This window comes from Schistocerca serialis, chromosome 1 (assembly GCF_023864345.2).
Source record: "Schistocerca serialis cubense isolate TAMUIC-IGC-003099 chromosome 1, iqSchSeri2.2, whole genome shotgun sequence".
In the NCBI taxonomy this organism is placed as follows: Eukaryota; Metazoa; Arthropoda; class Insecta; order Orthoptera; family Acrididae; genus Schistocerca; species Schistocerca serialis.
The window spans coordinates 1,097,112,077-1,097,138,875 of NC_064638.1; the positions used below are offsets into that span (position 1 = coordinate 1,097,112,077).

The 26,799-nt window shown below is 39.5% G+C and overlaps 1 protein-coding gene across 2 annotated transcripts in view; it reads right to left on the bottom strand.

The window, feature by feature from the left end:
• The window catches only part of LOC126416289 (trafficking protein particle complex subunit 11), a 128,693-nt gene that overhangs the window by 86,745 nt on the left and 15,149 nt on the right, over window positions 1-26,799 (bottom strand). For both annotated transcript variants that reach the window (XM_050083943.1, XM_050083952.1), the window contains exons 3-8: window positions 21,947-22,116; window positions 19,545-19,730; window positions 10,141-10,314; window positions 9,787-10,017; window positions 9,392-9,533; window positions 2,115-2,288 (exon numbers count right to left, since the gene is read on the bottom strand). In XM_050083943.1, coding sequence (XP_049939900.1) covers window positions 2,115-2,288; window positions 9,392-9,533; window positions 9,787-10,017; window positions 10,141-10,314; window positions 19,545-19,730; window positions 21,947-22,116 — 1,077 coding nt within the window. The remainder of the gene's footprint in view (window positions 1-2,114; window positions 2,289-9,391; window positions 9,534-9,786; window positions 10,018-10,140; window positions 10,315-19,544; window positions 19,731-21,946; window positions 22,117-26,799) is intronic.

Here is a 26,799-nt window from a genome sequence, read left to right on the forward strand (position 1 = left end):
CAAATTGACTTGTTTGTGATGTATTCAAGTTACACGTATTAAGTGTTAAGTAGCACAAATTCAATAAATAAGAGTTAAAGTACAATGATTTCATGTAGATTTCCACTTAAAAAACATACAGTTGCATCAAATATTGGAATATACGTACAAGATGAGGAAAGTTTCACATCAGGTATGAGGCTAGTATGAGGTCCATCAACCATTGGCATCAACTGCCTGCCTCATCTGATGAGGCAAGAAAGTAGTCGGCCTCTAGAAGTAGCCACATCATCCGCAAGACTCTCACATGTATCCAACAAAAGGTCCCACAGCTGGTTAGGTGTGCATGATGCCGGTGTCGGCCAGTGTAAATTTATATGATGCTTCACTTTGGCCCACAAACTTTCAGTGGGATTCAAGTCCAATGTTTCAACAGGCCAGTCAGTCAGAACGATGTCAGCCTTTTGCAAACTGCCATTGTGACACGATTCAACTTGTGTGAACTAGTGAGCGGTCCTGCTGAAACTGCATCACTCCACTGGGATAGCACATCCTTGCACTCAGAAACACAGTATGCTTTATGATCTGCACATACTGATCCAAGGCGAGATGATGATTAATTTGATGAAGTATCCATGCTTCAGTTGATGATATCCACCCCCAGCACGAGATGGTGATACAGCTAACATGCGAATGTTGCGCCACGTACTGTGGGTCATCATCACGCATTTGTCTTGGCCTGTAGACCATCATCAGACCCTTATTCACCAAATTAAATGATGGCTCATTCCGATGTGGTACGAGTGAAGCCTACTCTCAGTTCAGCAAAGGCAAGCCTATAAAGTTTGTGATCACGAAAAAGCCAAATGGGCTCAAGACCAGCATCCTGTATGTGGTTAGAAACAATCTGCAAGCATCCAGGAAACTGGTCTCATTCTTAAGTTGGACAGCACTTAAAAATGGACTTTACATAAGGATGACAACTAACACATTGTCTCACAGAGGGCGGTTGACAACTTTCCTAAGCTCTACCCTTGAAGCCACTGCTTTATGCACTTCTAAGCACAATAAGGTTGCACGCTGCACCTGGTTCCACTTCACACGAGTTAAACAATCCCACTGGATGAGTGCCAGGAATGCTATCTCTTGTGGCCTGCATATGCTGAGACATCCTGGTACTAAATGACTGTGCAATACACCCATATGTGGTTTAATGTTTTATCATGTTCAGCACACCTCAGCAATGTTTGTATTATGCTTGCAAAAAGTGGGGAGAAGGGTGGTAATTGAGGGGATGTGAACCATAATTACTTCAGTGGAATTCCAGAGGTTCAGACACTGCTATGTGGCTACCATGTAACTGTATAGATCTGTATATATTTGCTGTTACTTGTTTATTCAGGGTATAAGCAACATGGTATTTCAAACATATAAAAGTGTTAAACATGCAATAGTTGCATGCAGTCGCAGATCATCAAAGAGGTCTGTAAGTAAAATTGTTACAATAAGAATGCAACAAATACACTATTAAAAGTGTTGCATTTGGTACTACTGCTGATGTTGTGTGTGTTGTATTTTCACTGGTATGAACTGCACACAACGGAAGGTATCCCCAAGCTTATCAAGCCATGTGAACAGTCTTGTTTTGTTGACTGTGCAGGACATGATCCAATGCTACCAACTGGCAGAAAAATGAAGGGACATGCTGAAAAATTCTGCCCTATCAATGTTGTGAAGAATATGAAAATCCAGGCAGTACAGCTGAGCTGTACTCTGTAAGGAAGACATTCCATTTTGACTTAGCATCAGCTCTACCGGGTCTCTCGCTACGGGCTAATCACATATCTGATTCAGTTGCATAAACTTATAGACAATTGCACATTAAGAAAACTTGAAACTTTGTTGACATAATTAACACAGTCAGAAAAGAGCAGAGGAAATTTTGGCCAGCCTGGGTGTCGCCTTTAAACTTCTAACACTAAATATTAATGCAAATATCCAGTAAATCACCAGTACATCTACTGGAAAAATTACTAAAAACTGCTTATCTATCAGTGTGCCTCTAGCATCTGATGTGTAGTCCATGCTGCTCCATTGTGGATCTAATAACAATCACTAGTTTTTGGTATCCTTACCGAATGATTGACAGTATTCTTTTCCCGATACTGCAGAGCCTGGACACCTTGTTTTTCTTTGGAAGGATCTGGAGGCTCCGCACTCAGCTTACCAGGCCTCCAGGGCCGCTGGCCATAAAATTCCAGAGAGCTCTCACCAGATAAAGGATCTGGCTCTGGATATGTTTCAACATGCTGAAAGACATAAATTTTATGCACTTCTAAATAAAAGCATCACCACAAATGATGAAAGCTAAAATGTTTCATATTTACTCTCCATTTAAATACGATACAACAATGCAAAAGTCTACAAAAGATCTATTCGACTTTGTGGCTACAAAGATTCTGAAATAAATAAATAAATAAATAAATTTACTCAAAATAATTGGGTGATGGACGGAAGAAAGTTACATCAGTAATAAATAGTGGCAGTAATGCAAACCAGCAATAATGGGAACATTTACATTTGGGATATAAAATGTAATGTTTTCTTCTGTGAAAGGGGAAAAAATAACGAAGGAAGGCAAACAAGCACACAAGAGGAAAAAATAGTTGCCATATAAAATGTCAAATCTCCTGCTTTTCTTGACTTGCTTTCTGCCTGCTATTAAGGAAGGAAGTTCTGCTTTTCCGTGATAAGATTCATCAGTCACATTTTATTTATTCATTTATTTTACACTGCTTTATGTAGTCAATGAGTTGCTTCTTTTTTGTGTTATTTCTCCAAAAATATAAAAATGTCTTGAAGTGTAAATATTACCAAATGCAAAGTTTCCAAATCAATATTTGCTTCATACTAATAACGTATGCATCCAAAAAACACTAACACATGGTAATTAATATGCAGTTGTCAACTGACTTCAGCAGCACTTCACATGTTATGCCGGAGTACATTATTCATTTGCCACATTAAGTCCTAAACAGACAAAGATGAGAAAGCTGGAAGTTGGAAGGAATATGTATCTACATCAACATACAAACTCCACAAGCCACCATATGATGCATGGTCGAGGGTACCACATACCACTATAGTCATTTCCTTTCGTGTCCCACTCATAAACAGAGCGAGGAAAAAATGACTATTATAATATCCCTTGTCCCATACTAGCTGGTGGAAGAGACTGATCAATTCAACGACCTTTCTATTGTTATTGGCTTAAAGTGAAGATACCAGTTCAACGACCTTTCCATTGTTATTGGCTTAAAGTGAAGATACATCGCGAGGCTGCGCGTTTTGCCTGCGTGAGCAAAATATTTATTCTGTGACAGAGTTGCTCCATGGTGAGTGAAGAAAAGTAAGAAAATTGTAATGTGACTGGACTTTTCTACGAGACAATATAACAAGAGGACATGTAGGAAGTGTGTTCAATGAAACAGTCATTGTTAGAAGCCATATTGTATAATTTGTGCTTTTTGAGATTCACAAGTGATATGTAATGTTAATGTGGAGTTTAGTAAGGGCCATAATACAGTCTGCTTAAACCTTTATGAATTTTTAAGTCACTAACACTCTAAATAGACTAAACTGTATGAAGCAGATCTCCAGCCTAAAAAGGTTGAGCAGCCTTGGTCTAAGGCATTGTTTTGTGCCAAACGTTTTGGGTCCTAATGCTGGAGACATCATCAGAGGTTATAAAGACTCAAATACACTATTAGTTTTACACTCAAACAAGCTCAGTGAGTCAAGTCTGTTTGTATCTATCCAAACAATGGTCAGGAATCGCTACATCAGACCGTTTCCTACGATTATGTAGTCATCCTGTCATCTGATATGGAGCTTGCAGTGCTGAAGTTGGCACTATGAGCTTTTCTTAGTACTAAGGTCAACAATGCATCTACTGCAAAGTATCTTTTCTGTTTTCCATTCCCTTTAAGCAACCATATCATCTTAGCAATGACATGCCTTTCCTGCTCTGTGAGGGATCCCCTTTCACTATTTCTCTAACCCTTCCCTTATTCATACAATATCTCCTTGCTACTCCTATCCCACTTCCAAAGAACTTCATTACACATGCCTGTAATATGCTCACATTCCTTTTCTTCATTACCCTGTTTCAGATACATACAGGTATGTCAGTACTGGGATGTAGTAACTTCTATATATTACTTCCTTGCTTTTTTTTAATGGGACATCTTTGTTTCAAACCAGGCTCCTAACACTTCTGTTTGTCTTCCACATTCACTGATCTTTCTCATCTCTTCCATTTTCATCTATCACATTTCCCAAGCACTTGACACTTTCCACCTTCTTCAACTGTTCACCTTTCATTCTTGTTCCACTAGTTGGTCTATCTTTTTTTTCTAATTGTAACTATGATCTCTCATTGTTTTACATGAAATTTCATTCCCATACTGTCATACTGTTTCCTACCAAGCATCCAGCTGTTCCTATATCCATGAATGCCATTGCTTTCATCTTGTCTTCTCCAGTTTTTTCTGGCACTTAGTCACTGTCTCATCTATCGGCACAATGAAGAGGAAAGGTGCCACAACTCTGCTCTGTTTCACACCACTCGTTTGCTAAAATCAATCTGTTCTTTCATTTACCATTTTCACAAAACTCATACTTCCATTGTGCATCTTCTCCATTCTGCTTCTTGTCTCTCTTTTCCACTCCCTCTTTTCTAGCATTTCCCAAATTTTTATTCTACAGATGCTATCAAATGCCTTTTCTATACTGATAAAGCCCATCACAAGGTCTTCTCCAGATTCATAATGGTGCTTCTGGAGCTTCCTCACTGTAAATATGAGATGAACAGTGGACCTCCCATGTCTTATGCCATGCTGTTCCTCTGTTTTACAGAGAATGGAAAACATGAGGATTCCAAAGAAGATAGATGAAATGAAGATGTGAAGGAAATGACCAGGAATACCAAGGGATTCATGGCTGAAAGGTGAAGATGAGTGTCTCTTACGCACTAGGTCTACAAGCTCTGTAAAATATGTTGGCATGACTCTGCAATCTTAGGAAATGATGTGATGATGTCACAGTCTCAGCATTGTATGGATATGCATAAACAGTTTGGCCTGCAGAGCTTGTTTGCATTTGAAATGAGTATGCGAGTCTTTATAGCTCCTGATGATGTCTCCAGCATTAGGACACAAAATGTTATGCACAGGAATTTGCCTTAGACCATGGCCTAGTTACCATATAACCAAAATCATCTTAGAGAAAGCTTTGACAATGCTGACTTGAATATGTGTTTTCAAATTCTGAAGATATCATGGATAAAAAATAGGGAGCAAATGGTTATCTACAACTTGTACCAGAATGCAGTTATAAGTGTCAAAGGACATGAAAGGACAGCAGCAGCTGAGACGGGACTGATACAGAGTTGTAGCGTACCCCTAACATTATTCAATCTGTATGCGGAGCAAGTAGCGAAGGAACCCAAGGAGACATCTGAAAGGAGAACATAAGTTCTGGGAGAAGAAATAAAATTTTGAGGTTTTCAGAGGACACTGTAATTCTGTCAGCAGTGGCAAAAGACTTTGAAGATCATTTAAATGGAATACATAGTGTCTTGAAATTAAGTTACAAAATGAACATCTACATCTCCATGACTACTCTGAAATTCACATTTAAGTGCTTGGCAGAGGGTTCATCGAACCACAATCATACTATCTCTCTACCATTCCACTCCCGAACAGCGCGCGGGAAAAACGAACACCTAAACCTTTCTGTTCGAGCTCTGATTTCTCTTATTTTATTTCTATGGTCATTCCTACCTATGTAGGTTGGGCTCAACAAAATATTTTCGCATTCGGAAGAGAAAGTTGGTGACTGAAATTTCGTAAATAGATCTCGCCGCGACGAAAAACGTCTTTGCTTTAATGACTTCCATCCCAACTCGCGTATCGTATCTGCCACACTCTCTCCCCTATTACGTGATAATACAAAACGAGCTGCCCTTTTTTGCACCCTTTCGATGTCCTCCGACAATCCCACCTGGTAAGGATCCCACACCGCGCAGCAATATTCTAACAGAGGACGAACGAGTGTAGTGTAAGCTGTCTCTTTAGTGGACTTGTTGCATCTTCTAAGTGTCCTGCCAATGAAATGCAACCTTCGGCTCGCCTTCCCCACAATATTATCTATGTGGTCTTTCCAACTGAAGTTGTTCATAATTTTAACACCCAGGTACTTAGTTGAATTGACAGCCTTGAGAATTGTACTATTTATCGAGTAATCGAATTCCAACGGATTTCTTTTGGAACTCATGTGGATCACCTCACACTTTTCGTTATTTAGCGTCAACTGCCACCTGCCACACCATACAGCAATCTTTTCTAAATCGCTTTGCAACTGATACTGGTCTTCGGATGACCTTACTAGACGATAAATTACAGCATCATCTGCGAACAACCTAAGAGAACTGCTCAGATTGTCACCCAGGTCATTTATATAGATCAGGAACAGCAGAGCTCCCAGGACGCTTCCCTGGGGAACACCTGATATCACTTCAGTTTTACTCGATGATTTGCCATCTATTACTACGAACTGTGACCTTCCTGACAGGAAATCACGAATCCAGTCGCACAACTGAGACGATACCCTGTAGGCCCGCAGCTTGATTAGAAGTCACTTGTGACTAACAGTGTCAAAAGCTTTCTGGAAATCTAGAAATACGGAATCAACTTGAGATCCCCTGTCGACAGCGGCCATTACTTCGTGCGAATAAAGAGCTAGCTGTGTTGCACAAGAACGATGTTTTCTGAAACCATGCTGATTACGTATCAATAGACTGTTCCCTTCGAGGTGATTCATAATGTTTGAATACAGTATATGCTCCAAAACCCTACTGCAAACCGACGTAGTTCGATGGATTACTCCTAATACCCTTCTTAAACACTGGTGCCACCTGCGCAATTTTCCAATCTGTAGGTACAGATCTATCGGTGAGTGAGCGGTTCTATATGATTGCTAAGTAGGGAGCTATTGTATCGGCGTAATCTGAAAGGAACCTAATCGGTATACAATCTGGACCTGAAGACTTGCCCGTATCAAGTGATTTCAGTTGTTTCGCAAACCCTAACATATCTACTTCTAAGAAGCTCATGCTAGCAGCTGTTCGTGTTTCAAATTCTGGAATATTCCATTCGTCTTCCCTGGTGAAGGAATTTCAGAAAACTGTGTTCAATAACTCCACTTTAGCGGCACAGTTGTTGGTAACAGTACCATCGGCACTGCGCAGCGAGGGTATTGACTGCGTCTTGCTTGTGTACTTTACATACGACCAGAATTTCTTCGGATTTTCTACCAAATCTCGAGACAATGTTTCGTTGTGGAACCTATTAAAGGCATCTCGCATTGAAGTCCGTGCCAAATTTTGCGCGTCTGTAAATTTTAGCCAATCTTCGGGATTTCACGTTCTTCTGAACTTCGCATGCTTTTTCCGTTGCCTCTGCAACAGCGTTCAGACCTGTTTTGTGTACCACGGGGGATCAGTTCCATCTCTTACCAATTTATGAGGTATGACTCTTTCAATTGCTGTTGCTACTATATCTTTGAATTTGAGCCACATCTCATCTACATTTGCATAGTCAGTTCGGAAGCAAAACCAGATGGTGGTGTGGGAATTGGATCAAGAAATGGGACATTTAAAATAGCAGATTAGTTTTGTAATTTGGTCAACAAAATAACTGATGATACTGAAGTACAGAATATATAAAATGCAAACTTTCAAAAGCAATAAAACAAATTTCCATCTTTTAGGAATGCTTAACATCAAATACAAATCTAAGCACTAGGAAGTATTTTCTCAGGTATTTGTCTGGTGTGTAGCCTTGTACAGAAGTGGAGCATGGACAACAAAATAGTATGGACAAGAAGAGAATAGAAGATTTCGAAATGGGGTGCCACTGAAGAATACGAAACATTGGATTGGTGGATTGAACAACAAAGAGGAATGAATTTTTCAGTCTGCATCAGAGTGTGCACTGATATGAAATTTCCTGGCACATAACAACTGTGTGTTGGACCTGCACTCAAATTTGGGACCTTTGCCTTTCACTGGAAAGTGCTCAAGTACAGCAATTGCCTGTGAAAGGTCCCAAGTTCGAGTCTCTGTCAGGCACACATATTTAATCTGCCAGAAAGTTTTAACTGAAAAGGAGGTTCTGAAATGAAATGGGAAAGAAATTTACGGCACAAGTCAACTAAATGAAGGGACTGGTTGATAGTACATATCCTGAAACATCAAGAAATCATCAATTTTGTAGTGGAGGGAAATACAAAGGGTAAAAATTGTAGAGGTAGACCAAGTTCCCAACACAGTAACCAGGTTGTAGGCTGCAGTAGTTATGCAGAGATGAAGAGCTTGCACAGGACATATGACCACAGAGAACACCATTCTGACTGAAGGCCACAACAACATTAAGAGTGCCTTATATTTTCTCAAACATATCATTCTTATAAACTTGTTCATAATGTGGAGGTTGATTTTCCATGTAACCTGATATTCAGAGTTGCAATATGCAGGTGAAGGTTCGTCAGGAACAAGTTAAAATTTATGGGTAAAAAACACAAAACCTCCTGGTAATTAAGAGAGAGTGCAACTTTAGTACTATCATAATGTCTTCATCAAAATGTAAAGCATTACTAATACAATTTAATAGGAACCTAAATCTTCATCAAAACAGAATATACTTTTGAAAATGTGAATTGATTTCTATAATGAATGATAAGGGACTTTGGATTTACTCGGATGTGAAAGAACATTGATCTTAGGGTTCATTAATTACATTGTCTATAATTTTTCATCCTTGATATCAGTTAAAACTAAAAATAGACATTTTGTTAGTTTAGTTAAGGTATGGCAATATCAAACGAATGTAGATTATTCTTAAGGCAAATAGGCAACCAACACTGCACAGGACTCCTACACTGAAGCAAACTAATCTACACAATCTGGAGTCTCACAAACCACCACAGCAATGTGGCAATGACAGAGTCTACAAAGCATAATAAAGTGCTTTTACATTAAATTTACTATTGTAAGAAGCTGATTTATATATCATTGCATACACTATGGATTTGCATGTCACATTTCTTACCACAATCTGAATTTCTCATCACTGTCATACTGGTTTCAATAGACTACTACTTCCTTCTACATAACTTTACATTTGAATTCTATATATGATGAAATCCTTCCAAGAGAAGCACAGGACACAAGCAAAAGTTTGAAATGGTGTAACAAATGTGAAGCATTGCTGCTTCAAAATTCTTCCTAATGAGGATATACACAATTTTTTTTATAAAAAAAAAGCCCTGAACAAGGGGGACATATACAAACCTTGCACAATTCTTCACAAGACACCTTTCTATCAGTAGCATGCTGTGCTGCCTGCTGGTAATAGAACCCTGGATGTTGTGTCTGTAATGCAGGGAGTCCAAGCCTTATAGCTTCTTCAAATATTTCACCAAAAGCACAAAATCTGAAATCATACAACTTTCAATAGAAATTATGGACATACCATTTACTTATTTTTCCAAAAATCAACTTTAAACAGTATCAAAATAGAATGTGACACCAATCTTTACTTGGTAATATACTTTTTAAAATTAGATACTCTGCCGGAGCTAGTAATAAACTTCAAGTAATCACAGAATCCTTGACATAGGAATGTTGTAACAAAAGCCACAGAGAGTATAAGAGTTTGAGACCGAAACACTGTGCTGACTACTTACTGCTTTGACATCCAAGCATGGTGTTCAAATGCTAAATCTTTTGCCCCAAGGCAGCTCCTAAAAAGTTCTGTGTGTTTTCGAAACTGATTGATGGCATCCCTTGGTAAATTCTGCTGGAACATTATTTTACAAAGTTTGTAATTTATGAAACCTGCCACTGTCTTGACTTCTAGGGCATTTGTGTCTACAACTCTCACTTCCAGCAGGTTGCTGTATGCTTGCGAGTAATGTCTGAAAGAGGGTACATAAATGGTGTTATGTCTCACTATTGTCAGATATGTAAGTTGCGTTATATCATGTATCATGCAGGTAACATTGTGAAAAATTCTCTCTGTTACAGGAAAAGTGACTCACTTTTGGGCAGTATGGTTGTCTTGCTTCAGTTCATTCAAAAAGCCAACCTTGAACTGGTGCCTCACAAAAAGATACTGATGAGTAGTCTTGTTCAGCTGTTCTCTATGACCCTTTACATTACGTGCTTCATGATGATAATAAGCTTGTGCCAAATCATAGAATGCATTTTCAAGCCTAGAAAAAAAGAATAGACAGACATAATGATCTATGGAACAAAAAGCATGTCTAAACTAATAATAATAAAAAATACAACCATGTATATTACAGTGTATAGTAACTTCTGCATTGCTTTTAAGTTTATCTTCTGTGCACATTTTGCAGTGATATTGATCAGTAGTTATAAATACTTTTGCGGTAGTATAAGTTCACACTCACTCAATTTTTAAAAAAAATTCAGGTTCAACCATTTTTGTACTACATTATTAATACTCACAAAAGAAAGGAATGACAGAAAGCTAGGATTTTACTGTCCCACTGAGAGTGAGGTGATTAGAAATGTAGCACAAGTTCAGATTGGGAAGGACAAACAAGGAAATCAACTGTGTCATCCTGGTATTAACCTTAAGCAGTTTACAGAAAACAAGGGAAATCCATCAGTAAGACCAGAGCAAAATCTGAACTGCTATTCTTCCAAATGAAAATCCAGTGTCTTAACCATTGCACCACCGGGCTCAGTACAGTTTTACTGAATCAGACACACCTATGTGACAGTGTGTGGCACGTCCTATTTTTCACTCATAAGAATGATGGCACATCCTGCATGGACTTGCATGTAGCATTTTAAGAAAATGCTTCACAATTCCATTTGTCCCCTATGCATAACAGCATTTCTGTACAAAATCGTGGAAGCTCTGAAACATAAGAGTTTCATTTATAGCCAGCATGTGCTTACAAATGTGAAGATAGAACCACTGTCAATACTTGTATGCTATAAATGAAAACACTTACTGGAACCAAGTCTAAAAGAAAGGCATATGAATATAGTTACAACAGGAAGCAGAATAATAAGTTCAAAATGTTCAAATGTCTGTGAAATCTTAGGGGACTTAACTCCTAAGGTCATCAGTTCCTAAGCTTACACACTACTTAATCTAAATTACTAAATTATCCTAAGTACAAACACACACACACACACACAAACACACACACACACACACACACACACACACGTCCAAGGGAGGACTCAAACCTCCGCCGGGACCAGCGGCACAGCCCATGACTGCGGCGCCTTACACTGCTCGGCTGAACAATAAGTAAACCATTAAATGCAGCAGTGCATCATATATATGGATTCACATGAAATCATATGAGCCAGAGTTGCTACATGTCTGGATTGCAAAACTTCACGTAGTCTCTCCCCCTCCCCCAAATACCAGTACAACTATTGAAAATAAGACTCAATGCATCACATTTTAATAACTATTGAAATAACCTGACTCTACTTCAACATTGTTTTCAATTTAGAAGCCACCTTTCACTGTTGACAAATTTAATATGCACCCTGTTCAAACTGTGAGAGGTGGATGAAATATGCTCTATGGACTTTAAAATCCTCTTTTCCTCTTTGGTAATTGTGCGCAGTATCAAAAGCATGGTCTATGTATTTCAGGGTTTTCCAATGTAACTGCACCATCCCTGGTGGAGGAGCTACTCATAGATAGAAGTGGATTAGCATTCTGGCACAGTGAAATAGTTTTGTGATAAAACCAAGCTATCAGCACTGTTGCTGCACAGTGAGTGATTTCTTTCTTACACACGGGAATTCTCATTGGTTCAGCCAAAAATGCAGCTAACAATAACCCCCTATTAAGTGTTTCTATCTGTCAGAAACACTAGTATCCTAATTTTTCCAACTAATGACCAGCAAAGATTCTGCAATGTCATGAGAAAAGTTCTGCATCCTGGTTAGTGATATTATAGTAAACTATTCACCATGCATTGAAAGATTCTCCAAGTGGAAAACTACACCCAGATTTGTGGAAAATCCTGCTGTCTCTCTAAAACTGACTACACCTCCCTTGTGTTTATGGATACCAAATGAAAATCTCACCGGTGCTGTGGGGAGGGGGTCACAGTTAAATATCTTTTATATAATGAAATGGTTTTAATATTGTTGACCAGAATGCAAATAACGAAGGAGGGTTACAATTTGAAACACAGGTTCGTGAGTAGTGGATTACGGTGTGAGACTTGTTCGAAGTATTTTCACTGGGGGGAATGCAGTGGGGAAGCCAGTGGGCATTCTGGTGAGATCCTCTCCTGGAACTGCAGGTTATGTAGCAAGAGTAAGTTGATAGAGGAGCAGGAGCGTAAGATCTGTGCCCTTCAGGTGCAGTTGAAAAACGCACAGGAGGAGCTAGATAGGATGAGGAGGGAGAAGGGGGTTGGGGAATGGGAGCTGGCTGTTGGCAAGAGATCTGCTAGGAGAAGGAGATTTTCAGACAGTTTTACTATTGGTGTTTGTAATAGATATGACCAACTGTCAGAGTCTAGTGGAGAGGAATCTCTAGTAGCTGTAGATGTAGGAAGTATGCAGCAGACCTCAGCAGTTACGGTGGCTAGGACAGTTGCAAAGTCTAAGAGAAGGAAGAAGGTTTTGCTGTTAGGTAGTTCTCATGGTAGAGGTGTAGGCCAGCAGTTGCAGGAAGTTTTGGGGAGTGAGTACCAGGTCACCAGCATTGTGAAGCCTAATGCAGGATTGGCTCAGGTGACTTTTAACATAGGGGGGTTATGTAGGGATTTTACTAAAGAGGATCAAGTAGTGATTGTGGGTGGGGCTGGTAATAGTATTGATAGGGATGGGGAGTATGACATAGATGGTGACCTGGAAAAGATAGCCACTCAGACTAGCAAAACGAATGTGCATTTCGTGGAACTGTTTCAGCGTCACGATCGGCCTCATCTTAATACAGCCGTCAGGCGTAATAACATGAGACTTGGGGGTGCGCTGATGACAGAAGGCATGAGTCACATTTCAGTGGTGTCGGTGGAGTCTATCAGTAGGACGGGTTTCACTAGACATGGCCTGCACCTCAACAGGTATGGGAAGGGGAGGTTGGCAAAACTTGTAGGTGACAGCATAGGTGGGGGTGGTGGGATCACTCATGGGAAAATTCCGGTAGTTGTGGGTGTTAGAGCTGTACCTTTCTTAGATTGAAGTCAGCTGATAGGTATTCCTGCTTAAGGGAAGTCTCTCTAACAAAGAAGCCACTTTCTACAAAGCTTGGGTATCCGATTAATGAGGGAATTAGTATATTTCATCAAAATATACAAGGTATTAGAGATAAAGTTAGTGAACTGCTTATAGATGTTGACTCTGAAATTATTGGTATATCTGAACACTTCTTAAATAAGGAGATAATTCAGAGGCTTCCTTTACCAGGATACAGGTTGGCTGGCAGCTTTTCTAGGAGCTCTTTGCGGTGTGGGGGAGTAGCCATGTATGTGAAAAACGGTATCCCATTTGAGTCAATTCATGTTTCAAAGTACTGCACTGAAAAGGTGTTTGAATGTTGTGCAGGTGTGGTTAAATTTAGTGGAGCTAAACTTCTTACTGTTGTTATTTATAGATCCCCAGACTCCGATTTCACAACTTTTTTGCTAAAGCTAGAGGAGGTTCTTGGTTCACTTTATAGGAAATACAAAAAGTTAGTTATATGTGGTGACTTCAATATTAATTGTATAAGTGATTGTGCAAGGAAAAGGATGCTGGTAGACCTCCTTAATTCATATAATCTTATGCAAACCGTATTCTTTCCAACGAGAGTGCAAGGGAACAGTAGAACAACCATAGACAATATTTTTGTTCATTCGTCATTATTAGAAGGGCATTCTGTTAGCAAAAAGGTGAATGGCCTTTCAGATCATGATGCACAAATTTTAAGTCTAAAAGATTTTTGTGCTGCAACACATGTTAAAGATAGTTACCAACTTTTTAGGAAAGCTGATCCAGTTGCTGTACAGACTTTTGTAAACCTTATCAAGGAACAAGAGTGGCAAGATGTTTATAGTGCTGATACAGTAGACGATAAATATAATGCTTTCCTCAAGACTTTTATCGTGCTCTTTGAAAGTTGTTTTCCATTAGAACGTTCAAAACAGGGTACTAGCACAAACAGGCAGCCTGGGTGGCTGACTAAAGGGATAAGAATATCTTGTAGAACAAAGTGGCAATTATATCAAAACGTTACAAACAGTCAAAATCTAAATACAGCAGCCCATTACAAACAGTATTGTAAGGTGCTTAAAAAAGTTATTAGGAAGGCAAAAAGTATGTGGTATGCAGATAGAATAGCTAAGTCTCAGGATAAAATTAAAACCATATGGTCAGTCGTAAAGGAAGTGGCTGGTCTGCAGAGACAGGTCGAGAATATAGAATCAGTGCATAGTGGGGATGTCCGTGTTACTGATAAGTCGCATATATGTACAGTACTTAATAATCACTTTCTGAATATAGCAGGTGAACTAAATAGAAACCTAGTCCCAACAGGGAATCATATAGCGCTCTTAGAAAAAAGTGTTCCGAGACTGTTACCTGAAATGCTCCTCCATGATACTGACAAGAGGGAGATTGAGTTAATAATTAAATCACTAAAGACCAAGAACTCTCATGGATATGACGGGGTATCTAGCAGAATACTGAAGTATTGTTCCACATATGTTAGCTCAGTACTTAGCCATATCTGTAACTTTTCCTTTAGGAGTGGTCGGTTTCCTGACCGATTAAAGTACTCAGTGGTGAAGCCACTTTATAAAAAGGGAGACAGGGATAATGTTGACAATTATAGACCTATTTCTATGCCATCGGTGTTTGCTAAAGTTATCGAGAGGGTTGTATATACAAGGTTACTGCAGCATTTAAATTCACATAATTTGCTGTCAAATGTACAGTTTGGTTTTAGAAATGGCTTAACAACTGAAAATGCTATAGTCTCTTTTCTCTGTGAGGTTTTGGACGGATTAAATAAAAGGTTGCGAACGTTAGGTGTTTTCTTTGATTTAACGAAGGCTTTTGACTGTGTTGACCACAAAATATTACTGCAGAAGTTGGAACATTATGGAGTAAGGGGAGTAGCTTACAATTGGTTCGCCTCCTACTTTAAGAACAGAAAGCAGAAGGTAATCCTCCGCAATATTGAGAGTGGTAAGGGAGGAAGGTTTATCTGTTTAGCAAGAGTAATAGAAGGCAGATTTCAGACTACCTAACAGATCAAAACGAAAATTTCTGTTCCGACACTGACAATGTTGAGTGTTTATGGAAAAAGTTCAAGGCAATCGTAAAATGCGTTTTAGACAGGTACGTGCCGAGTAAAACTGTGAGGGACGGGAAAAACCCACCGTGGTACAACAACAAAGTTAGGAAACTACTGCGAAAGCAAAGAGAGCTCCACTCCAAGTTTAAACGCAGCCAAAACCCCTCAGACAAACAGAAGCTAAACGATGTCAAAGTTAGCGTAAGGAGGGCTATGCGTGAAGCGTTCATTGAATTCGAAGGTAAAATTCTATGTAGCGACTTGACAGAAAATCCTAGGAAGTTCTGGTCTTACGTTAAATCAGTAAGTGGCTCGAAACAGCATATCCAGACACTACGGGATGATGATGGCATTGAAACAGAGGATGACACGCGTAAAGCTGAAATACTAAACACCTTTTTCCAAAGCTGTTTCACAGAGGAAGACCGCACTGCAGTTCCTTCTCTAAATCCTCGCACAAACGAAAAAATGGCTGACATCGAAATAAGTGTCCAAGGAATAGAAAAGCAACTGGAATCACTCAATAGAGGAAAGTCCACTGGACCTGACGGGATACCAATTCGATTCTACACAGAGTACGCGAAAGAACTTGCCCCCCTTCTAACAGCCGTGTACCGCAAGTCTCTAGAGGAACGGAGGGTTCCAAAGGATTGGAAAAGAGCACAGATAGTCCCAGTCTTCAAGAAGGGTCGTCGAGCAGATGCGCAAAACTATAGACCTATATCTCTTACGTCGATCTCTTGTAGAATTTTAGAACATGTTTTTTGCTCGCGTATCATGTCATTTCTGGAAACCCAGAATCTACTATGTAGGAATCAACATGGATTCCGGAAACAGCGATCGTGTGAGACCCAACTCGCCTTATTTGTTCATGAGACCCAGAAAATATTAGATACAGGCTCCCAGGTAGATGCTATTTTTCTTGACTTCCGGAAGGCGTTCGATACAGTTCCGCACTGTCGCCTGATAAACAAAGTAAGAGCCTACGGAATATCAGACCAGCTGTGTGGCTGTATTGAAGAGTTTTTAGCAAACAGAACACAGCATGTTGTTATCAATGGAGAGACGTCTACAGACGTTAAAGTAACCTCTGGCGTGCCACAGGGGAGTGTTATGGGACCATTGCTTTTCACAATATATATAAATGACTTAGTAGATAGTGTCGGAAGTTCCATGCGGCTTTTCGCGGATGATGCTGTAGTATACAGAGAAGTTGCTGCATTAGAAAATTGTAGCGAAATACAGGAAGATCTGCAGCGGATAGGCACTTGGTGCAGGGAGTGGCAACTGACCCTTAACATAGACAAATGTAATGTATTGCGAATACATAGAAAGAAGGATCCTTTATTGTATGATTATATGATAGCGGAACAAACACTGGTAGCAGTTACTTCTGTAAAATATGTGGGAGTATGCGTACGGAACGATTTGAAGTGGAATGATCATATAAAATTAATTGTTGGTAAGGCGGGTACCAGGTTGAGATTCATTGGGAGAGTGCTTAGAAAATGTAGTCCATCAACAAAGGAGGTGGCTTACAAAACACTCGTTCGACCTGTACTTGAGTATTGCTCATCAGTGTGGGATCCGTACCAGGTCGGGTTGACGGAGGAGATAGAGAAGATCCAAAGAAGAGCGGCGCGTTTCGTCACCGGGTTATTTGGTAACCGTGATAGCGTTGCGGAGATGTTTAATAAACTCAAGTGGCAGACTCTGCAAGAGAGGCGCTCTGCATCGCGGTGTAGCTTGCTGTCCAGGTTTCGAGAGGGTGCGTTTCTGGATGAGGTGTCGAATATATTGCTTCCCCCTACTTATACCTCCCGAGGAGATCACGAATGTAAAATTAGAGAGATTAGAGCGCGCACGGAGGCTTTCAGACAGTCGTTCTTCCCGCGAACCATACGCGACTGGAACAGGAAAGGGAGGTAATGACAGTGGCACGTAAAGTGCCCTCCGCCACACACCGTTGGGTGGCTTGCGGAGTATCAATGTAGATGTAGATGTAGATGTTCAGTCCCAATGGGGCACTGTTAAATGGGGCGTTCCCCAAGGGTCGGTGCTGGGGCCACTGCTGTTTCTTATTTATGTAAATGATATGCCTTCTAGTATTACAGGTGATTCAAAAATATTTCTGTTTGCTGATGACACCACCTTGGTAGTGAAGGATCTTGTGTGTAATATTGAAACATTATCAAATAATGTAGTTCATGATATAAGTTCGTGGCTTGTGGAAAATAATTTGATGCTAAATCACAGTAAGACTCAGTTTTTACAGTTTCTAACCCACAATTCAACAAGAACTGACATTTTAATCAGACAGAATGGGCATGTTATAAGCGAGACGGAACAGTTCAAGTTCCTAGGCGTACGGATAGATAGTAAGCTGTTGTGGAAAGCCCATGTTCAGGATCTTGTTCAGAAACTAAATGCCGCTTTATTTACCATTAGAACAGTATCTGAAATAAGTGACATTTCAACACGAAAAGTAGTATACTTCGCATATTTTCATACGCTTATGTCATATGGTATTATTTTTTGGGGTAATTCTTCTGATTCAAAAAGGGTATTTTTGGCTCAAAAACGGGCTATTCGAGCTATGTATGGTGTAAGTTCGAAAACCTCTTGTCGACTCCTATTCAATAGTCTGGGAATTTTGACATTGCCCTCACAGTATGTATTTTCTTTAATGTCGTTTGTTGTTAGCAATATTAGCTTATTCCCAAGAGTTAGCAGCTTTCACTCAGTTAATACTAGGCAGAAATCAAATCTGCATGTGGAATGCACTTCCTTGACTCTTGTGCAGAAAGGAGTGCAGTATTCTGCTGCATCCATTTTCAATATGCTACCACAAGAACTCAAAAATCTTAGCAGTAGCCCAAACACTTTTAAGTCTAAACTGAAGAGTTTCCTCATGGCTCACTCCTTCTATTCTGTCGAGGAGCTCCTGGAAGAGCTAAAAAATTAAGCAAATTCCAGTGTTACATTCTTGATTTTCTTTATTTAAACTAACGACTTGTCACCTGAATATGTTTCTTATATTTCATTTTATCTGTTTCTACAATCGTGTTATAATTTCATGTATTGACTCGTTCCATGACCATGGAGACATCTCCTAAATGTGGTCCCACGGAACAATAAATAAATAAATAAATAAATAAAATAAAATAAATAATCAGTAAATGATATACTGTTGTATTAAAAGGCCAGTTCTTACTCGGAAGAACCCAATACACAGCTGTTGAAATCCTAACATCTTGTCAGTGAAGAACGAAAGTTAATAAATGTTCATAAAGTGTTTACTTGCCCTAAACACTAATGACTGTAAGTGTCTAATATATGTTAGTACTGTTAAACAATTTTCATAGCACAGAGTGGAATGCATACAAACCCATGTTCTGCGTGCCACACATAAATCAGCCGATCAAAATTATTTAAAGTCCCAGCTCGATGTAACTGTAGAAAATTCCAAGTCCAGTGTAGTTGTGAAAGTTAAATTTATCAGCATAGTTCACACAGCAAAGTTACTCAGTGTCTGCACAGTGCCACTCTCTGAATCATAGAATTCAGTTTAAATAAAATATTCTTTAACAACAGTGGGGTCACGAGTAACTTCTTGCCGTGGCAGCCAGCCATCTACAAAATGACCAAATGGACTTCGTACCCTCACCAGGCTTGCACCTGCCTCAATTTCTACAGTGACACCTCACATAATTATTACTTAATGTTAAATTACTCCTGAATGAAATCTGAATTGAGTAATTATTTCCCAAACAATCCACTCCTATTAGTATGCAAAAAAAAATGTGTTAATGATGTTGTTCAAAATAAGCAAAATCACTGTGTGAATTTCTACTGCATCACTTCCAGAGTAAACGGTTATTATCCACTACACTACTCAGGCAATAACATGAGGAATTTCACTGGATAAAGTGACAGAATAGCTGCTACTGAAGATAAATGACCAAACATGTGACTTCACTCCCGGTAACAAAGCATTTGCCTATCTCTGCTGGGAACTCTGCGGTGTAATTTTAGCATTGTAACTGAACTTAATCCACGACAGCAGAATATTTATCAAATAATCGTACATCAGCATCTATGATAGTCATTATCTTTGTTATACTACACAGTTTCACAGACTATTCAACTCACCGAATTGTGTAACCATGTAGGTGATCCTCATGAGGAAGAACAAACAATGATTTGGGATTCAGTTCACAACTTGTGCACAATGCAGCTGCTCTTTCAGCTGCCAAAACATCTTCACCTGTTGGCAATGAAACTGTTTGCTGAATGAGCACCACAGCCAGACGCGTGTTTCGTCCATCTAGTGCCACCCTGCAACAACATAACACCACAATACTTAAATTAAAAATCCAGCTCTTGGATACATGCTGAATTAACTTACTCTATAACCAAACTAACTTCCTAGTTTGCAATAACACACTATTATTAAATAAAAGATGAAATGCCCATATGTTTTTCGGCGCCTTCAAAAATCACCCAATCTGTATGGATCCCATACCAATAAATGATGAAAGAACACAACAAGTCAAAGAAAGAAAATTTATCGTTGTGTAAAGAGACAATAACTTACAACGAAATACTCACAGAGATTGAGCAGCTTTTCAAATCTTTGGTCCATCCTGTCATATTACAACAATGACGACCATTTATTTTGCATTATGACTTTAAACTGCCACTTATGTTATTCCATTCTGAGGGTCAGTACACAGGAAAAAATTTCTATTGCAAAAGATGTTCATAAAGGTAATGAAACATATGTTTCCCTGAATATCCACTGAGCCAATATTAATTAAATTATTTTATGTTCTTTGCAGTTAGGGAGAACCTACATTTTTTGAGACCAATGTGTCTGTTCATAATTATAACATGCAGTTCAGTGCAAACATGCATCTTAGGAGATAAAGTCTGAGCATGAATTTCGGAGTAAGAAATATGGACAGTGTACTCTACAATAAGTTACCCCTCTAAGTTCATAGAAACAGTAAGTAATGTATTTTGGAATAAAGTTAAGATTATTTTATTTACACACTCTTCTTTAATCAGCTGGTGAATATTTAAAGTCCAATTTGAACTGACTCTTTTTGAAACTTTATTACAGTTCTTATTGTCATTCTCTGAATTGTTGTGAATAAATCTGACAGATAAGTTACAAATTTTTTGTTGAAGTGTGCTATAGATATTTATGATTATAGATTATTATTGTACTTTATCATATTTCTCTATTATATTTTTGTATTTCTATGTACTACCACATTTTTGTATTTCTATGAACATTGCTTGTCGTATATCTTTTGCACTTCAAACAACAAAAGATTCTTGGTAGCAAAACAAATAAATCAAATATATGCAAGCAAACATATAGGAGCTGCACAAAAATATGAAAACACCGTGAGATATGCATGCTTGAACATAAATGCAGATGCCAGCCAGCTCTGCAGGTTGTGTTGTTGTATTTGGCCAGCCTCAAAGCAGTGCAAGCAGCAATCACAGTCAGAACTGTGTTCTGTGTAGCTGTGTGTGCATTATATTGGAGTGAAATGAATACAGACTTGGGCAAATTATTGGTGCTCATATAGCAGAAGCTTTTGTATGTGTGCATTATGTTGGAGTGAAGCGAATTCAGACTTGGTCAAATTGTTGGTCATCATATAGCCGAAGCTATTGTAACTGAAGTGTTCAGTGTTTCAAAATGCACTGTATCAAAGATTTATACATCATACATAGAAAGAGGAAAAATGTTATCCACTAAGCCACTACGCGGAGAAAGCGTGTTGCGTGATTGTGACAGGTGATCACTGAAGAGGACTGTAATGAAAAATAAGGGGGTGATACCTGCAAAAGTCACTGCAGAACTGAATGTCAAACTTGTGAATCCTATCAACACCAGAACAATATGAGCATGGAACTGGAGGATGAACTGGAATTCCAAAACCACGCATTACTGAGGCAAATGTTTCTAACAGGAAAACATGATGCCAAAGCCTTGAGACCTGGACTATGAAGCAATGGAACTAAGTCATTCGGTTGTACGAGTCTTGTTTCACATTTTTTCTGACTTCTAGCTCAGTTCCCAGCACATGGCAGGGGTTCGGTGATGATCTAGGCAGCAACATCATGGTACAGAGAGAGAGAGAGAGAGAGAGAGAGAGAGAGAGAGAGAGAGAGAGAGTGTGTGTGTGTGTGTGTGTGTGTGTGTGTGTGTGTGTGTGTGTGTGTAAGGGGGGGGGGGGGCAGTGTGCAAGGGGCAGTGGAGCAGCAAGCTCTTGTGCACACACACTATTGCTCTGAAGGACAATTAATCTGAAAGCTATCACTGTCCTCAGTCTTGTTTATGTCCCTATCGAAAACACAGTGCCTCGACTATAAGCTGGGTTGTTACTTTAACTCCTTTCATTATTTGTATTGCACCAAGAACTTTCCATTACCATAGTAAAGTCTAACTTCTTCTTTTAGCCTCAACTTACTGGAAAGTTGGACTGTATTTTGTTAGTATCACTTTACTGTTATTATCAGTATAAGAGAATTACCTCATGGACTGTACACGTGATGAACATTCAATACGTTTTTCATTCCAATGAGGATCATCCCAATCCAGTTCATAAAAAACAACAACTACTGCAGGTAACTCGTTCAAATGTTTGTTCATCCAATTTCGTTTGAGAATTCCTTTAGGTATGTACCAGTCATACGAGTTTCTCTGCAAGAAATTTATATTTATATTTGTAAAAGGTTAGAAATGATTTCCAGCAGCCTTCTAATATACCAGAAATGTTTACAATACAACTTGCAAAATAACAAAAAACACTTTGTTGTTGTTGTTGTTGTTGTGCTGGACACTGTACTACTGTAGATGTACCACACAACATACACTTGAAGTCACGGGTATTGTCACTCGGGCAAGGAGATGGAAGGGCAAGGAGGAAGAGAGGTTTTTAAAGTGGTAGACAGACATCACACAGGACTGTGGGCCAAGAGCACTGAAACAACCAGTGGTGGCAAGTTATCATGTGCTAAAGTGCTATAGGATACTAGAAAAATTGCACTAAAATTGTACCATTTCTCTTCAAATGCAATCTGGAAATTGCGCTAAAATTATGCCCTTTCTTTTTTAATGTGAGCTAGAAACTGCACTAAAATTATGCCATTTCTCTTTGAATGTGTGCTGGTATGCAATTAAAATGAGCAAAAACATGTTTTGTAGTGCTCTCTCTGCAATAACTAGAAACCAGTGTCAAGTGCTGAAATGATAGTCAGCCATGCTGTGATCAACTCAGAGAAGGGATGCAGCTGTCTGTTTTCAACTGTGTATGCTCTGATGTGACGTCATCCCTTCTGATGGTGTGAGTGTTGTGTTGCTCACATCAACAGGTCAGTATTTTTCTGTGAAAGTTTGTGTAATGCACTGTCCAAGCGTAGAGTATGGGAGATTTTGAGGAGTGGTTGATGTAATTGCACCGTGGCTGAGTGGCCAAGCACACTGACTGACAAATCGTCAGTTCTGGTCTAATTCTCACACCTAACATCCTTTTTTTTCATTTTATTTTATTTCTTTCAATGTTAAACTGTTAATTATAAAATTTAAATATTTAAACAGTTCAATTTAGGTATATAAAATTAATATATTCAATTAAGTTATGATTACTACCCTTCTCAGTCAACAGGCTATAGGCTACCAAATTGTAGCACATTGATAAAATTTTGCACAATTCACCATTGGAAACGATGATGAAAGACATGGCACAGTCAAGTTTGAAGCTATAGTTCCCTATAAGCACACGTACAAGATCTTTCTTTCATGTGCAATATTTTAACAACAAACTGTGTTAACAATTGCTCTGTAGGACTAATATATGGATTGTTGATCTACCTCACTTTATACCAGCGGGTGTCCTCAACACTCTTTCCACATGATGCACTTGTAAAACATGAATTCTGTTCTAGTCCCACAATTTAAGAAGGAAGATGATCTGTTGACCATGAGATGATTAGTTGCAGGAGTTTCACGTAATAGTTTTGAGCCATGCCATGTGTTATATTTCTTTGAATGACTGTATAAGTTTCCAGTGAATTGTGCAGTGACTTGCTCCTGAACAAGTAGCTTTGGCTCACACCAATCCACAGAATGTAATGAATCCAGCTGAGTCACGAGGGGGGAATGAAATTGGTCACATTCTTTTCAAAGGAACCATCCTGGCATGTCCAATAATACAATACCAATAGCCATTATTTAGGTTTTATTTTTAGGCTACCAGTTTCAACTTTACATTAAGTCATCTTCACGTGTATGCAATGAAGGTTATAAATGAGCAATAGATACATATTGTCACATAGAAGATGTAATTAGATGAATGATGAACACTAACTTCACTTAACGAAGGTTTATTCAGCACTTGCACATACAAGAGCGCAGAGCAAACTGCCTCTGGCCATAACACATACAGTATATATACAGCTACAGAACATTCCAGTACAATTATTCTTAACATTTGTGGATACTTCTAAAATGTTCTCGAACCAAATATAGAAATTAAAATGGTACAGTACAGGTGAGTTTTGAATTCATGACCCTCCAGTCAACAGTTTAGTATCATAACCACTACACCATGGTACCAATCAGCTTCTTCTGCAACATTGCTCCCTCCTTAAGAGAACAGCGTCTTGGTGTTATGCCCTCCTAGTCCGGGAACAAATCATCGGTCCTGCATACTCCCTACGCTATTTGTCACCTTTCCGCTTATTGACTGTTTCTAGAGCTTCGAATTTACCCTGGGTGGCTGGATCCTTGTACGGCTTCATTCGAAGGACATGGACCGAATCTCTGATCTTTCATCGTCTTGCATCGCGGTCAAAATCTTCAACTTCATAAGTAACAACAGACAACTGTCTTACAACCTCATAAGGTCCAAAGTAGCGCCTGAGGAGCTTCTCAGAGAGACCAACATCCCGAACAGGAGTGACGATCCAGACAAGGTCATCAGGCTGGTAGAGAACAGGGCGGTGGCTCGCGTCATACAGTGTCCATCGTCATAGTCGCCTCATGCCCATGCACCAGGAAAAATGGCCTAAATCCTATGGTGTCTTGTTTGGCAGTGTTGTAGGCAAACATCATGAAAGGTAGCACCTCATTCCAGTTGCTCTGCTCAACATTGACAAACATTGATAGCATGTCGGCCAAGGTCTTGTTAAGGCATTCAGTAAGCCCATTAGTTTGCGGATGGTAGGCAGGCATCATGTGATGAGTAATGTTGCACCGACAGTTTATCTCTGTCACAAGTTTCGATTGAAAAACTTTCCCTCGATCTGTAATTAATGACCTTGGGGCACCGTGTTTTAACACAATGTCTTCCATGATGAATTTGGCTACCTCGGATGCTTCAACTGTTTTCACGGCTTTTGTAATGGCACAGCATGTAAAATAATCAGTGCAAACAATAACCCATCTATTGCCACTAGCAGATATTGGAAATCATTTGAGGAGGTCGATCCTCCCAACACAGTGGAAAGGCGTTTCGACTGGTGAAATTGGTATGAGTCAGCCAGGCAGTTTCTGAGGAACTGCCTTTCTCCTCTGGCACTCTTGACAGTGTGACACATAGTGATAGACACTCCTAAATAAACCTGTTCAGAAAAATCTCTTGTGGATTCTATCGTAGGTCTTAATAAATCCTAAATGTCCGGTCTCAGGTGTGTCATGGAATTTCTGTAGAACGTCTAAGTGCATGTGTTTAGGAATCACTGGTAGCCAACTCTTTCCAGATGGATCAAAGTTTTTCTTGCAAAATAATCCATTAACTACCCGAAATTGTCCTTTCACATCCTCTGACTGATTATGGCAAGCATACTTTGAGATATCTTGGCGTCCTTTTTCTGCTCAGCAGAGAGATCCTGGAGTGCAACGAGACAGTCACTGTCTTCATCAAAGTCTTGATGGTCTTGCACAGGGTTTCTTGAGAGACAGTCGGCATCTTGGTGTTTTCTTCCACTTTTGTACACTATGGTAATGTCATACTCTTGAAGACATAGTGCCCACGTGGTGAGTCGTCCTGTTGGATCCTTACGACCTGTCAACCAACAAAGTGAATGATGTTCTGTAACAACTGTGAATGGACTTCCATAGAGATACTGTCGAAATCTGCACATGGCCCAGATCACAGCAAGATATTCTCTTTCTGTAGTTGAGTAGTTTCTCTCGCCTTTTGTAAGTGTCCTAGCCTTCTCTTTTCCATCCGAAATTTGCACCAGAACAGCAATGATCAATACCCGCTGGCATCTGTATGTAGTTCTGTAGGTGCTCTCTCATCATACAGACCAAGTACAGGGTCAGTCGTCACAGCTTTTCGCAGCACATCAAAAGAATCTTGTTGAGCACCACCCCAGATAAATTTAGCATCAGCTTTTAACAACTCTTGGAGTGGCCTGGCTTTGATACAAAAGTCTTTGATAAAACAACGGTAATAAGAACATGATCCGCGGAAGCTTCTCACATCTCTAATACTTTTAAGAATAGGAAATTTCCTTATAGATCTCACATTTTCAGATCTGGCCGCACACCTTTGTTTGGCATTAGGTGTCCAAGTATTCTGATTTCTTTTGTTCCAAAGAGACACTTTCTTGGATTAAGTTTCAGTCCGTCTTGTTGGAGACACTTAAGAACGGCCCTCAGTCTTTTGTATGTTCATCAAATGTCTCTGAGAACACTACAATGTCATCTAAATAACAAAGACACATCATCCACTTAAGGTGGCGTAGAAAATTATCCATAATCTGTTCAAAAGTTGCTGGTGCATTACACAAACCAAACGGCAATACCTTAAACTCATACATGCCCTCAGGGGTGATGAATGCAGTTTCCTCACGATCAGCCTCATCTACTTCGATTTGCCAGTGTCCCGGGTACATGTCCACGGTTGAGAAAAACTTAGCCCCCTTCAGACAATCTAGTGTATCGTCAATACATGGAAGAGGGTAAACATCCTTTTTAGTTAGCTTATTAAGCTTCCTGTAATCAACACAAAAGCGCCAACTGCATCCTTCTTCCTGACGAGGACCACTGGTGATGACCACGGGCTCTGCGAAGGCTGAATGATGTCATTCTTCATCATTTTCTCTACCTCGTCACAAATTATTCAACAGTCTGTTGCTGACACACAGTATGCTCTTTGGCTTATTGGTTGATGATCTCCAGTGCTAATCCGGTGCTTCACCGTCGATTTGTCTAATATTCTCTACGCCTATGGATTGACGCATTCAGAGAAATCTTGAAGAATGGCAAGTAGCTTCTTCTGTTGTTCCTCAGTGAGATGTGGTGATAGTCAAGTTAAAAGGTATTGCCTTGTAGTGGTAGTGCTAATTTCGCCCACAGACTCGGCATGGGAGGTTT